This window comes from Zootoca vivipara, chromosome 16 (assembly GCF_963506605.1).
Source record: "Zootoca vivipara chromosome 16, rZooViv1.1, whole genome shotgun sequence".
Taxonomy (NCBI): domain Eukaryota; kingdom Metazoa; phylum Chordata; class Lepidosauria; order Squamata; family Lacertidae; genus Zootoca; species Zootoca vivipara.
In genome coordinates, this window is record NC_083291.1 from 19,784,409 (window position 1) to 19,798,249 (window position 13,841).

The 13,841-nt window shown below is 44.6% G+C and overlaps 1 protein-coding gene across 3 annotated transcripts in view; it reads right to left on the bottom strand.

Annotated features, from left to right (window-relative positions):
* Positions 1-13,841, bottom strand: part of GAK (cyclin G associated kinase) — an 82,107-nt gene that overhangs the window by 48,250 nt on the left and 20,016 nt on the right. For 2 of the 3 annotated variants that reach the window (XM_035097131.2, XM_060268676.1), the window contains exons 3-9: positions 11,342-11,401; positions 10,741-10,855; positions 7,634-7,776; positions 6,488-6,613; positions 4,341-4,430; positions 1,574-1,709; positions 147-259 (exon numbers count right to left, since the gene is read on the bottom strand). In XM_035097131.2, the coding sequence (XP_034953022.1) occupies positions 147-259; positions 1,574-1,709; positions 4,341-4,430; positions 6,488-6,613; positions 7,634-7,776; positions 10,741-10,855; positions 11,342-11,401 (783 nt within the window). Of the gene's footprint in view, positions 1-146; positions 260-1,573; positions 1,710-4,340; positions 4,431-6,487; positions 6,614-7,633; positions 7,777-10,740; positions 10,870-11,308; positions 11,402-13,841 lie in introns of all 3 variants that reach the window. The other variant, XM_060268677.1, reaches the window with a different exon arrangement.

Consider the following 13,841-nt stretch of genomic DNA (forward strand, 5'->3'; position numbering starts at 1 on the left):
TTTGACAACATTGCTTTTGGGAGAATTGTATGAAACACGCCAATCTATTTGCCTTGTTCCAACATTGGCGCATCTTCAATGGGCAACTTGGAGTTTCAGTGCAGAGAACCCCAAACCATAAGGCTTTGCTCAATAGCTCCAGTTACCTCTGTGATGGGGGACTTGGGGTTCACATTTCTAGCAGCTGCGATCTCCTGCAATTGATTCACAATCTCCGTGATGGACAGCCTCTCTTCCGGATTCACTTTCAGACTCCATTCTAATAAAATTTTAGACACAATAGATTATTAAAACAGAGGTTTAATCTGCAGATCTCAAAGGCAAATTTCTGATTTCCCCTGCCCTAAGATTTCTATCCTGCCAGTCATCCAAAGAGACTTTCAACATGGGTAAAAGATATCTGGCTAACAAATATTTGCATTAACTTCAGTTATACCACAAGATGTGGCTTTAATTGTTTCAGTGATCAAGGGCTTCGAACTGTGAATAGCCGAGAATTCTCTAAGAAAAGGGGAAAGCTCAGAACATGCTGGGCTGTAAAATGCTTTTAGTCACCCAGGAGTGGTGAATCCCTTCCACATATGCTAGAACAAGGCTTCCCTGAGCTGGTGCTTTCCAAATGTTTAGGACTCCCAACTCCCATCATCTCTGATCACTGGCCATGCTGGCTTGAGCGGATGGAAGTTGTAGTACACATCATCTGGTGGGCCATAGATCCCCTACCTGTGCACTGGAATAAAGTCAACACTACAGTGATACCTGGGTTACAGACACTTCAGGTTACAGACTCTGCTAACCTGGACGTAGTACCTCAGATTAAGAACTTTATCTCAGGATGAGGACAGAAATCACGCGGCGGCAGCGCGGCGGCCCCATTAGCTAAAGTGGTACCTCAGGTTAGGAACATAGAATCATAGAGTTGGAAGAGACCACAAGGGCCATCCAGTCCAACCCCCTGCCAAGCAGGAAACACCATCAAAGCATTCCTGACACATGCCTGTCAAGCCTCTGCTTAAAGACCTCCAAAGAAGGAGACTCCACCACACTCCTTGGTAACAAATTCCACTGCCGAACAGCTCTCACTGTCAGGAAGTTCTTCCTAATGTTTAGGTGGAATCTTCTTTCTTGTAGTTTGAATCCATTGCTCCATGTCCGCTTCTCTGGAGCAGCAGAAAACAACCTTTCTCCCTCCTCTATATGGCATCTTTTAATATATTTGAACATGGCTATCACATCCCCCTTAACCTTAACAGTTTCAGGTTAAGAACGGGCCTCCAGAACGAATTAAGTTCTTAACCAGAGGTACCACTGTACACTCAAATAATAAAAAGATGCAACGGTTAACTTCACTGCCACTTCTAATTTCTTATATTCAAGGGTTTTCTCTTCAACCTGCATATATACTGTCATTTCCCATTAATTACATGAACAGAAACTGTTTTTTAAAAACAAAAATAAAGGTGCATTTTTGCAAAGGAAACAAACAAAAAGAACCTTAAATCCATACAAAACTATCAATTCATTCCCCTTTTATTTGCCCCAAGTGCATTTAGCATTACAGTCTTAAACTTACGAATGAGATCGTGAAACACTGTGTATCTTGTGTCATTCTGTGGAATTGCATATTTTCCATTGACTATTCGAAGCTTAGCTCCATCTTCAAATGGATGTTGCCTGAAGCACAACAGATAGAGGATGCAACCCAATGCCTGCAGCGAAAAAATGCAGAGGTTACCAAAAGAAAAAAGAAAACCCTCCCCAAATTCCTAAATAGTTAAGTTGTTCAAGCTTAAATCAAATCAGCTATGGGAGCTATTATTTCGTTTCATCCAATAACCTATAGTATTCAATTACTTCAGAGCAGACTACAGCATTGGATGATCTGCTGCAAGCATGCAGCCATAATGAGTGCCAACCACAGTTTGTTGCCTTAATCCTGGTTAAAATCCCACATGAAACCATGGCTTGGCTTCCCAGATTGAGCCCTGCCAATGAAAGAGGATACCAATGAGCCTTGGCTGCCACCCCAAGTTTGTATCTCAACCACAACACAACAGAGGGTGGCAACATGAGAACGGACCTTTCCAATGGTGGCTCACGCTCTCTTGGGGAGGCACACCTGGTGCCATTTACTTATCTTTAGGCGCCAGGCAAAAACATGCCTTTTTTCAATCAGGCCTTTCACTATCTATGGCCTATTTGTGTGGCTGAGATGTTTTAATGCAATTCATTCTTTTTTAAAAAAAATATACCAGTTATGATGTGCGTATGTGTTTGTTTTTTTTGCTTAAAATACTGAATGTCGCTTTGAGCTGCCACGGCAAAAAAGCAACTAATAAATTTAATAAATAATCGTAACACTGCAGCAGTTCCCATATCCTGCTCTCCAACCCATGAATCTGCTCTGTCAGAGATGAGGACAAGAAACGCAGGCGATCATGTCAAAACTGAGCAAGATGTGCATGTAAGCACTGAATCGATTTCTCATCAAGTACAGAAGTTTGGTAAGCTTGACACCCAGCAGAGCAATACAGAACAATCTGCCTGCCCATCAGTTCTCATGCTGCTTTCACCACCCTATACAGAGTCAAACCATTGGTCCATCTAGCTCAGTATCATCTACACTGAGTGACAGCGGCTCCCCAGGCTCTCAGACAGTACCTTTCCCCAGCCCTACTTGGGAGCCACTAGGTACTGAACCTGGGAATTTATTGCATTCACGGCAGATGCTGTACAAACTGAACTAGTGTCCTTCCCCACAAACTGATCCCGAGTGCCTCAGGACAAGATCTGTACTGCTCATGCTCCCACGTGTTCATAGTGTAAAAGGTAAAGGTAAAGGACCCCTGGACGGTTAAGTCCAGTCAAAGGTGACTATGGGGTTGCGGCGCTCATCTCGCTTTCAGGCCGAGGGAGCCGGCGTTTGTCCGCAGACAGCTCTCCAGGTGTGGCCAGCATGACTAAGCCGCTTCTGGCGCAACGGAACACCGACACCAGAGCAGCGCATGGAAACGCCATTTACCTTCCTACCATTTATCTACTCGCACTGGCGTGCTTTCGAACTGCTACATTGGCAGCAGCTGGGACAGAGCAATGGGAGCTCACTCTGTCGCGGGGATTCGAACCGCCGACCTTCTGATCGGCAAGCCCAAGAGGCTCAGTGGTTTAGACCACAGCGCCACCTGTGTCCCTACAATGTATTCACAATGTATTCACCAGTCAGACTGGAACATTGTCTGCTGTTCACTGCATTGTGCTTAAGGCATTCCTATCAGTACATTCTATCAAATCCGTCAACAAGAGAATTATTCTCTCTCCCGCCTCTCCCTCTTCCTTCCCAGCTTCAATTAGAAAAACTGAGAGTATAGCCAGCAATGACTTCCAAATACCTCTTTTATTTTAGCTGTACTTCCTTAGAACTGGCTGCCCCCACTCCCACCAACCACTTACATAAAAATGCAAGCCTCCTATCCCTTGTTTGGCTTTAACATTCCCAATGTTCTTGAAATCTGCATGCTTGCTTATCTGTCTGTTTTCTTCCAGTTCCTTGTGTTGTGTTGTCCTTGTAAATTTCCAGACGATTTGGCACAGGCTTGTCTATTTTTAATTCAATGTACAGTGTTTGGTAGCTTAAAGCACTTCAGGTTGCTTCCAATGTCAGGGCAGTCCAACCGAAGAAATTAAATGGACAGGGCTAACCTAGGTCCATTGATTCCAAGGGCTTTAACCTATTGGGTCTGATCTGGTGAAAGTGTTAAACAGTGAACTCACCCATTCCTAATAAAGGAGTGAGAGGTTTTCACGACTACGACACTAGGCAACAGAGAAAGAGATAACGGCACATACTCCATTGGCTCACCTGAGAAATTCTAGATGCCTTTGGCTCCTCCTTTTCCTGAATTGTTTGTTTAAGGTGGTCACATTTTAAGAACTATGTAAGCTTGCCTGTTTTCCTCTTCCTTCTCTATCCCTTTTCCTTGTGTGCTATGTGCTTTATTAGATTGAAAACCTGTGGGCAAGGACTGCCTTGTTTTTAAATCTGTATGGTGCTTAGTGAAATGTTAGGTGCTTTATAACTGATAATATTTAACCAAAGGAAAGAGTATCAGGAGCAAAAGTTATTTTATTTTATTTATTATATGTGTTAAGTCGCTGCCACATTTTTGAAGTTTTAATGTCTTTATTGCAGTGGTGTTATTGTGTATGTTTTATTGGTTTACTGTGAATCACCTTGGGGTGAAATGGAGGGGTAGAAATTCCCTAAACAAATACAAATCCAGAAAATATTCAGAAACAAGGTATCACACAAGGTCTAATCTATGTATAAAGAAAATGCTTACCCAAATATCCTGTTTTTCATCAATTGGAAAGTTTGAATATAGATCTATTATTTCAGGAGTCCTATACATTGGTGTTGTGTTCCTAGTGATCTGTAGGCACACAAAATAAAAAGACCGCCTCAGCATTTTTCTTCTTCTATGCACTTAGCAGAGGGTCAGACACAAAATAAAATTTAAAAGGAACCTAGAACACCCCAAGCACAAAATGCTTTGGTTTTCATCAAAACAACCTGTATTCCAAATTTAGGTTTCTGTAACTCCTGCAGCATCAACCAATAAAAAGAAACAAAATGATTTTTTGCCTTTGTGGCATGCAAATCAAGATTAACACTCAGGAAATCAATGTGAAGGTCAATTCTTGTTTCTAAGTTCAGTACAGTAGTCTGTTAGTAGTCTGTTAGGTGTAAAAGTAAGGGATCCCTGGATGGTTAAGTCCAGTCAAAGGTGACTATGGGGTTGCGACGCTCATCTGGCTTTCAGGCCGAGGGAGCTGGCGTTTGTCCACAGACAGCTCTCCAGGTCATGTGGCCAGCATGACTAAACCGCTTCTGGCGCAACGGAACACCGTAACGGAAACTAGAGTGCACTGAAACACCGTTTACCTTCCCACCACAGCGGTACCTATTTATCTACTTGCACTGGCGTGCTTTCGAACTGCTAGGTTGGCTAGGACATGGGTGGTGCTGTGGTCTAAACCACTGAGCCTCTTGAGCTTGCCAATCAGAAGGTTGATGGTTCAAATTCCCACAACAGGGTGAGCTCCCATTGCTCTGTCCCATCTCCTGCCAACTTAATCTGTTAGACTGGATATCTATGTATATAGCAATATCCTCCTCTTATAAGCCATGGGATGCTGCAGGGAACTCTCAAAGAAGGCGGATCTTCTTTAATTGGTTTCTTGGTTATTTATTCATTTATTAAAAGCATTTATATGCCACTCAATATTTTAAAAATCTGTAAGCAGCATAATGGTATTCCGGGAATGATTTCAGATGCCTGTAGCAAATGGGCCACCCTTTTGAGAGTTCCCCACCACCACTCATGGTTTACAACCTGATGACGCTATGACCAGTAAATTTGCAATCCTCCTGTTCCCACAGGGCCAGTCGACTGACCACTGCAAACTCCTTCATGCAGCACTGCCTTAAAAGCAGCAAAATATAGTGGCCCCTGGTGACTAGGAGAGGGCACTGCAGCACCCTAGATCATGGCTCCTTGGTTTTCTTCTAAGACTGCTGCTCCCTAAATTCAGGTTCCTGTTGCTATTGTACCAGCCCTTGCCAAAAGCGTTCCAGGTTCTCTGAAAAGCAGCTCCCAGAAGTAATGTAACACAAAACAGGGCGACACAGGCAGCTCACAATTCATTTTGGAAACCGAATGCAGAACTTTTGGATGTGACTTTTACGTTATTTGCACAAAATACATTCAGCTCTTTAACCAACAGAGAAGACCGAAGTACCCAAGAGATGTAGTATTTGTGCTGTGGTTCAGAGAGAAAAGGACACTTTATGTGGTGATTCTTAGCAGACAGCACAATCTAATGCATGACTATTCAGAGGTAAGTCCGACCGAGTACAGTGGGGTAAAGGTAAAGGGACCCCTGACCATTAGGTCCAGTCGTGACCGACTCTGGGGTTGCGGCGCTCATCTCGCGTTATTGGCCAAGGGAACCGGCGTACAGCTTCCAGGTCATGTGGCCAGCATGACAAAGCCGCTTCTGGCGAACCAGAGCAGCACACGGAAATGCCATTTACCTTCCCGCTGTAGCAGTACCTATTTATCTACTTGCACTTTGACGTGCTTTCGAACTGCTAGGTTGGCAGGAGCAGGGACCGAGTAACGGGAGCTCACCCCATCGTGGGGATTCGAACCGCCGAACTTCTGATCGGCAAGCCCTAGGCAAGCCCTAGGCTCTGTGGCTTGACCCAGGTTAAATGTGTACAGGCTTGCAGCTATACACAGCTGAAGGCTACTATTTTGTTACAGCAGTAGTTTAAGAATGTCTTGTGTAGGACCAGGAAAAGAATACCTCACCACCACCACCACATTTCCACTGCGACAGAATTTGGTCTAATGTATTTAAGGGATCCCAGAACGCCTAGAGTTACAAAAAGGTTGAAAATAAATCAGAGTATCAGGTTTCTCACCTCCTCTTCAACTGCTGCTCTTTTCTGTGCGGACCAGTTGTAGTCAGGGTAATGTGCTATGGTTGTTGCACTGCCAAAGTCACACAATTTAATTGTTCCTTGGTTACTCATCAGCATATTTTCTATCTGTACGGACAATCAAGTGAGGAGTTTAAGGGTGCACATTCAGCAGACATGCTTACATTTATTTTAAAAAAGGCAGCTTTTCACACATATATCCTCCAAGTTCACGGCCTCAAAGCACACAAGATTTATCAATTCTGCACTAATCACACTTCCCTAATACGTGTGTTTATTTTAGAAGAGGCCTTCCCTCTTGAGAACAGCGAACGCTGCTTCTTAGATTAGCCTAATGGAATAAAGTACAGCGAAAGATGCGATAAACAGCATGTAGCTATCAATACGTTGCAGAGTACTTTTAATTAGGGATTGCACTACAAGAATGTTTCCATATGGCTGGCTGTATGAACCGGCCCCAAGAGATCTAAAATGTAGTGACTGTTATAAAAGCATTCTGAGCACTATTTGGTATGGACTTCCGTATCTGCCCACTGCTAAGCTTGCACCTAGCTTCTGTGTGGGCTGCATACATGTACGACCAATCCTTAACATCCTCCTACCTCTTTATTCTCAGCCAATATATTTTAGTAGCAGTTTTTGCCAACCAGGCAGAGGGCCTTCTCGGTAGTGGCACCCTCCCTGTGGAACGCCCTCCCATCAGATGCTAAGGAAATGGACAACTCTCTGACTTTTAGAAAACATCTGAAGACAACCCTTTATCGGGAGGTTTTTAATGTTTGAGGTTTTATTATGTTTTTATATGCTGTAAGCCCCCAAGAGTGGCTGGGGAAACCCACCCAGGGGCGTGGAGTATAAATAATAGTATTATTATTATTATTATTATTATTATTATTATTATTATTATTAACCGATACAATGCTTTTCCATTTACTAAATGACAAACTCAAAACACACTCAGTCTAAATATTATAAACTGCTTTTAGATTCATTCGTTTTCTACCCTCAAGCAGTATATAAATTTTTATGAAAAGATTAAATAACTAGCTACTGGCTGCTGCTCCAGATTCATAACAAAACTCCTCCTTTGCATAAATGAGCCGTTCAGCTTTTTTTCGGATTTTGTACCTTTAAATCTCTATGAATAATAGGAGGTTTCTGCTTATGCATGTGTTGCACTGCACGGCAGGTCTGATAAAAGATCTTCAACACCGTATCGCACGAGAGGGGCCCTTTGGATTCAGCTTTCTTCAAAAATTCCACCACTTGCCCTGTGGACAAAAAATGCATAAAACTCTGTGAGGGGAATACGAGGACCCCCTAACAACTCTCAGCGCCCTTTAACAAACTACAATTCCCAGGGGAGTTGTACGCTACCAATTTAGGGAAGCCATGGCTGTTTAAAGTGGGATAACAACACTTTAATCATGCAGGTGTGGCGCCACACAACAAACCAACCAAGCAAGGAAGCAAACAACATGGCTTCTTCTATACTGGAGTGAGAATTTGGCCCAATCCTTGGCCCCCACCCCAGACCAGAAAGGGTAGAGCCCACCCTACTTGCCAATCAATTTCCTTCCTTAGTTCTTCCCTTCTTGGGAGTGAACACACCACGAAATGGGGGGGTCCAAGTCTCCACCCTCAGAAGTCTCCCACCTCAAACCAGGATGAGATGGGCGGCCATCTTGCCCTGTTATTAGCCCACAAACAGCAAACCTCTCATGCCCTCCTACACAATATTACATTGCTAAGCAAATCTTCCTGTCCTGTTCCTAAGCAGTAGCTCCTGCACATAGAAAACAAGGAACTCCAGCGCATGTGAAATGTTAATTCCCCAGCCCTCAATTCTCAAATCATGGCCAAGATCCAAGGGCAGCAGGAGGGAGGGTGAAGCAGGGAGCAAAAGCAAATACTGAGCCCTGTCAGTCTCAGCTGCCTGCAGTTCTCACTGCAAGAAGAAAAGGCCGACTAACTTCAAAAGCAAAACATCTACTAGCTCTGGATACAGACCAAAGGGGAAAGCCATTAAAAAAAAACTCTTCCAAGTGTTTCTTCTCTTCCAACTTGGCACAAGGACAAAGGAGCCATCGTGTCTGTGTGATCTGCACGGCAGGGTGCCCTTCAGTCTCGGTCACACCAATTAATTAGAGAGCAAATTTTAACCGGCAATTAAAGCTGTGATTAAAGCTCACAGTCCTAATTAATATCCGTCTCCAGTGGGGGGGGGGGGGGAGAGAGAAAGAAAAAAGAACAACTGTGTGGGAGGAAAGAAGAGCCAGTCATTTCTACGTCAATTTAAAATGCCTTTCCCAATGTGGTTTCCGATAAACGAGAAGGTTATGAGGGAGGGATCAGGGGAGACCGATGCATGGATTGCTTATGTGTAAGGCACACAACCGAACATTGGATATTCCTTTTTTATTTTTAAAAAAAGGGGGGGAGACAACCATCTTGTAAAGGTAAAGGGTAAAGGACCAGTCAAAGGCGACTATGGCGTTGCGGCGATCATCCCGCTTTTAGGCCGAGGGAGCCGGCGTTTGTCCACAGACAGCTTTCCAGGTCATGTGGTCAGCAGGACTAAACCACTTCTGGCACAACGGGATACTGTGACGAGTGCCAGAGCTCACGGAAACACAGTTTACCTTCCCTCGCAGCGCACAGCTCGGCTTTGCCGCACAGCACCCCCCCCGCCGGCCCCGCGCCACCGGGACTACACCTAGAGCCGGGCCTGGCTAGGTTGGCAGGAGCTGGGACAGGGCAACGGGAGCTTACTCCATCGCGGGGATTTGAACCGCTGACCTTCTGCTCAGCAAGCCCAAGAGGCTCAATGGTTTAGACCACAGAGCCACCCACATCCAAACCACATTGTATTGCGTGCTAGCGTCTGTATAAGGCGGCCAATGAGCAAGCTTCACTTTGTATATAGGGCAGTGAGCAGCTGGAGACCCAACATTAGGAAACACTGGTATAGGGGCTCTGCATAATCCGGACTCCTGGTTGTGTGGGTGCCTGGCTCGGAAGGAGCACCTGTAAATGAGGGGGAGCTCACAAGTTGGCTTTAGACAAACACATGCAACACATGGTTGTTAAAAAAGACGACCTGACATCAGGTGCAGGGCAAATGCAGAGCTGGGGGGGCTGAGGCTGTACTCTAAGAACCCCCAGCATAGAACAACATATCCATAGATGCGAGAGTGACTTGCAAAGTAGCTTGCCGGGTTGGGAAGAGCCGCTGTGCTAGCTTCCAGGCAGGTGCATCACAGTTGCTTTACCAAGAGGTGATGCGGCCCAGACGTCAGTGCAGTGTGAACGCACCAGAAAGAGTGCTGGATTGGCTCTGCCCGTGCATCTGCACCGCACCAACTGTCCTGCCCCTCTCCCTCCCAGGAAGCAACAACGGGAAGGTCCAGCTTCCAGGAAGCTAGCGTAGCGTCTCCGCCCTACCTGGTGGACAAGATCTGTGACACTGGCTATAAGTGGCAACCCCTTTGTGACAAGAAAACAGCCTTAATCTGATTTAATAGATAGAAGATAGGGTGCAGCAGAAGGGGAGAAGCAACAACTCCATGGAAAGCAAGGTGGGAAGTCGCCGAAATCAAGAGAAAAGACAAAATTGTATTTTTGATTGTGTATGCTAAAAATGTTGAAACTTGGTAAAATATAGTTGAAAAAGAAAACAGCCTTATCTTACTGGGCATGAGCCCAGTAGCCATAGCCAGGAGTTCCATGAAGGAATGGAGTACTCCATCCCTTCTCAGCATCCAGCATCAAAACCAAAGTAGGCTGCCAGGAGGCATAAAAATGTGTCTGGTATAGAAATGTAGTACAGTGGTACCTCTACTTACGAATAACTCTACTTATGAATGGAGCTCCATCCGCCATCTTGGATGTGGTTTAGATAGGATTTTTTCTACTTACTTAATTTTTTCTCCCAATGCATTCCTATGGCATTCGACTTACAATTTTTTTTGACTTACGAATGTGCGATCGGAACGCATTAAATTCGTAAGTAGAGGTACCACTGTACCAGAGGTCTCTTGTTCCTCCTCTGCCAAGACCCCAGCTGGCCACTAGAAGTTTTTGCTGACTAAGTAAACTTGGTCAGCTTATCTACAAAGCTGGAAGGCTGTTTCGACCAGCCTCGCCACAGTCATCTCTGAAGGAAGGACCGGCTTGGCTGAACTGCTACATTAGTCCACCAAACAATAAAGAGCCCATATAAGTCATCATTTTACCTCTGCAAAGCTCGGTTAGCAGAAGAAACTCCCCTTGCCCAGTATCAGATTCCTCTTTTCCAATCGATGCAGCAGAACAGAACTGGACAACGTTCGGGTGACCAGATAGCTTTTTCTGGAGGATTTCATCTGTTAAAGTTTCAAAGATTGCTAGATTTGGAACACATCTTTTGCAGCCAGGTTATACAATAAGGAACAGCTCGTTTCCTTGAGAGATTACAGTCCCAAATCCATTGTAATTCCCAGCTTTCTCTGGAGGCAGGGAGCGTGCGGGCAACTCTACCGCTACAGAAACATTTCCAATAATGTTTTAAGAAATAAGAAGAGGTCACACAGCACATTTATTTTTATAGTGCCTATGTGAATTGGAAAAATTAAGACAAGCCAAAATTTTAATCTGCGTGCCTTCACTTAATGTGTCAGAAAAAAATCCTGGTGCCACAAACAGAAAGAAGGGTCTTTTGTACCAAACTATGGAATTTCTGAACTACCACTGATATGATCCCTTAGACAACCTGTGACAACCAAAGACGGATATGCATAACTGTATAATTAAGGATTGCTTTACCCAAAGCGTTTCAGGTTGTCTCTAAAAGGATACCATAAAACAAACTTCTTGAATGATGGCTTTGTTCTTTTCTTCTTCATTTGATAATAATCTCTGTCAGGAAATAAAAATGTTATAGAAATGTAAAATTGTTAACAAGGCATTATGCTTTTTATGAATGGATTCCAAATATTGTTGCATTTATCCATACACAATTTGCGTCGAAAAGCGATCTGTTCATGTGTTGCTAGAGTTGCCATATCTTCTATCCATTGATCATAGAGAGACATGGCATTATCTTTCCAATAAAATAGTATCAGTCATTTTTATGACAGCATATGTTCTTTATATGAGACATTTCACAGCCCGCACGTGAATATCAGGGACAGCCTGCCTTGCCATCTTCAACATCCACTGTGAAGCACTGGTGACAAAAGGCAAGACAGCACCAGAGACCCATCACTTAAAGCAGGCATCCCCATACTGCGGCCCTCCAGATGTTTTGGCCTACAACTCCCATGATCCCTAGCTAACAGGACCAGTGGTCGGAGAAGATGGGAATTGTAGTCCAAAACATCTGGAGGGCCGAAGTTTGGGGGTGCCTGGCTTAAAGAGTTCAAATTATGTTACCATTATGAAGTCACCTGCAAGGTTAAGGGGTGATATGATAGCCATGTTCAAATATATTAAAGGATGCCATATAGAGGAGGGAGAAAGGTTGTTTTCTGCTGCTCCAGAGAAGTGGACACGGAGCACTGGATTCAAACTACAAGAAAGAAGATTCCACCTAAACATTAGGAAGAACTTCCTGACAGTGAGAGCTGTTCGGCAGTGGAATTTGTTACCAAGGAGTGTGGTGGAGTCTCCTTCTTTGGAGGTCTTTAAGCAGAGGCTTGACAGGCATATGACAAATGGTGTTTCCTACTTGGCAGGGGGTTGGACTGGATGGCCCTTGTGGTCTCTTCCAACTCTATGATTCTATGATTCTAATAGTTCCAACATTTTGGGGGGATTTTGTCGGATCACGACTCCCATCAGACACCAGCTGCATGGCCAATGGGAGTTGTGGTCCAACAATATACCAAGGGCATCCGGTTGAGGAATGTCATTTTGCATGGAAACACCTTTCAGACGTCCGCAATTCCACATGCATGTGGTTTTGCTTGTGCCCTAAAACCATGTGCAAGCTTAGTGCCTAGTGCAAATTGCCGGGAATCTTAATATTCACTTGGAAAGTTGCAGATTGTTAGGGTTAACGACCAACTGTTGAACACATGCAAGTAACCTCTATATGCACACTGTTTCAGAAGGCGAAGCTTAAGCACCCAGTGCTGTGCATACACATGAGCACACGTGGGCTGGAGGCTTCACACATTTACACCCATTTCTCTCCCTCTGGTGCAGCACCATGATGAGAAGGTCTTAGAGATCCTTCTAGAGCAGGCATCCCCAAACTGCGGCCCTCCAGATGTTTTGGCCTACAACTCCCATGATCCCTAGCTAACAGGACCAGTGGTCAGGGATGATGGGAATTGTAGTCCAAAACATCTGGAGGGCCGAAGTTTGGGGATGCCCGCCTTAGAGGAAGAAAGGCTTGCATGTTTTAAGAAATGTGACAAATACTGTATTATGTTTTCAACAAGTCTACTCTTGGGCAGAAGTATCCCAGGCAGAAGGAACACGCCTTACTGTTAACCAGTAATAGCTAACTCGTAAGTTGCTCTGACTCATTCACTAATGACAACTTTAGTCCCGGGGAGGGTGCAAGCTAAGGTTTCATGGCTTATTTATTGTTTAAGTGTCTGCATAGCATCGATGGCACTATACCCCAGAACTATCCAAATGCACACCTCAAGTATTTCATTGTTCAACGCTCTGGAAGCATCTGGTGCAAGTTTAAGGGCTTGCAATTTAAAAAGCAATAAGCAAAACGCCTGAAACAAAGGTTTAACACTGAAAGCTATTCTAGGTTGTTCTGAAACAAAAGCCAATTGGGGGGAAAAAGGGGGCACCATTAGCCTCCTGCTATTGTTTCAGATGAGTTTGCAAAACCATTCAAACCTCGACTGGCAAGACCCCAATGATTCTCTACAGCAGCAATGCACTAGAAAGGAAGGTGCCCTACAGACACACCGTGAAGCAGGAATGCCGGCATTTGGAATAGCAATAGTTTACTTCTCAGGTGCAGCAAGAAAGTATATGAACTACTAAATCGCAGCAAAGGTCAGCCACTTAGGGCGAATGATGCACTGCCCCCAAACTTCAGCTAGCCCCCACTGTCTGCCTTAATAGTTATGAACAGTCCAGCCGGTGGCAATGACTGTCTTCTTCCTCTTCCTTAGTCTCAGTGTTGCCCTTGTGTAACTTAACAAGGAGAAGGATGAGGAACAAACTAGAATTAATTGGTCCTGCCCATCACTGGCTTTGGTACCACCTACTGTTAGCCTCCTAAGGGATGAGGGTGGCGCTGTGGTCTAAACCACATAGACTAGGGCTTGCCGATCAGAAGGTTGGCGGTTTGAATCCCCGCGATGGGGTGAGCTCCCGTTGCTTG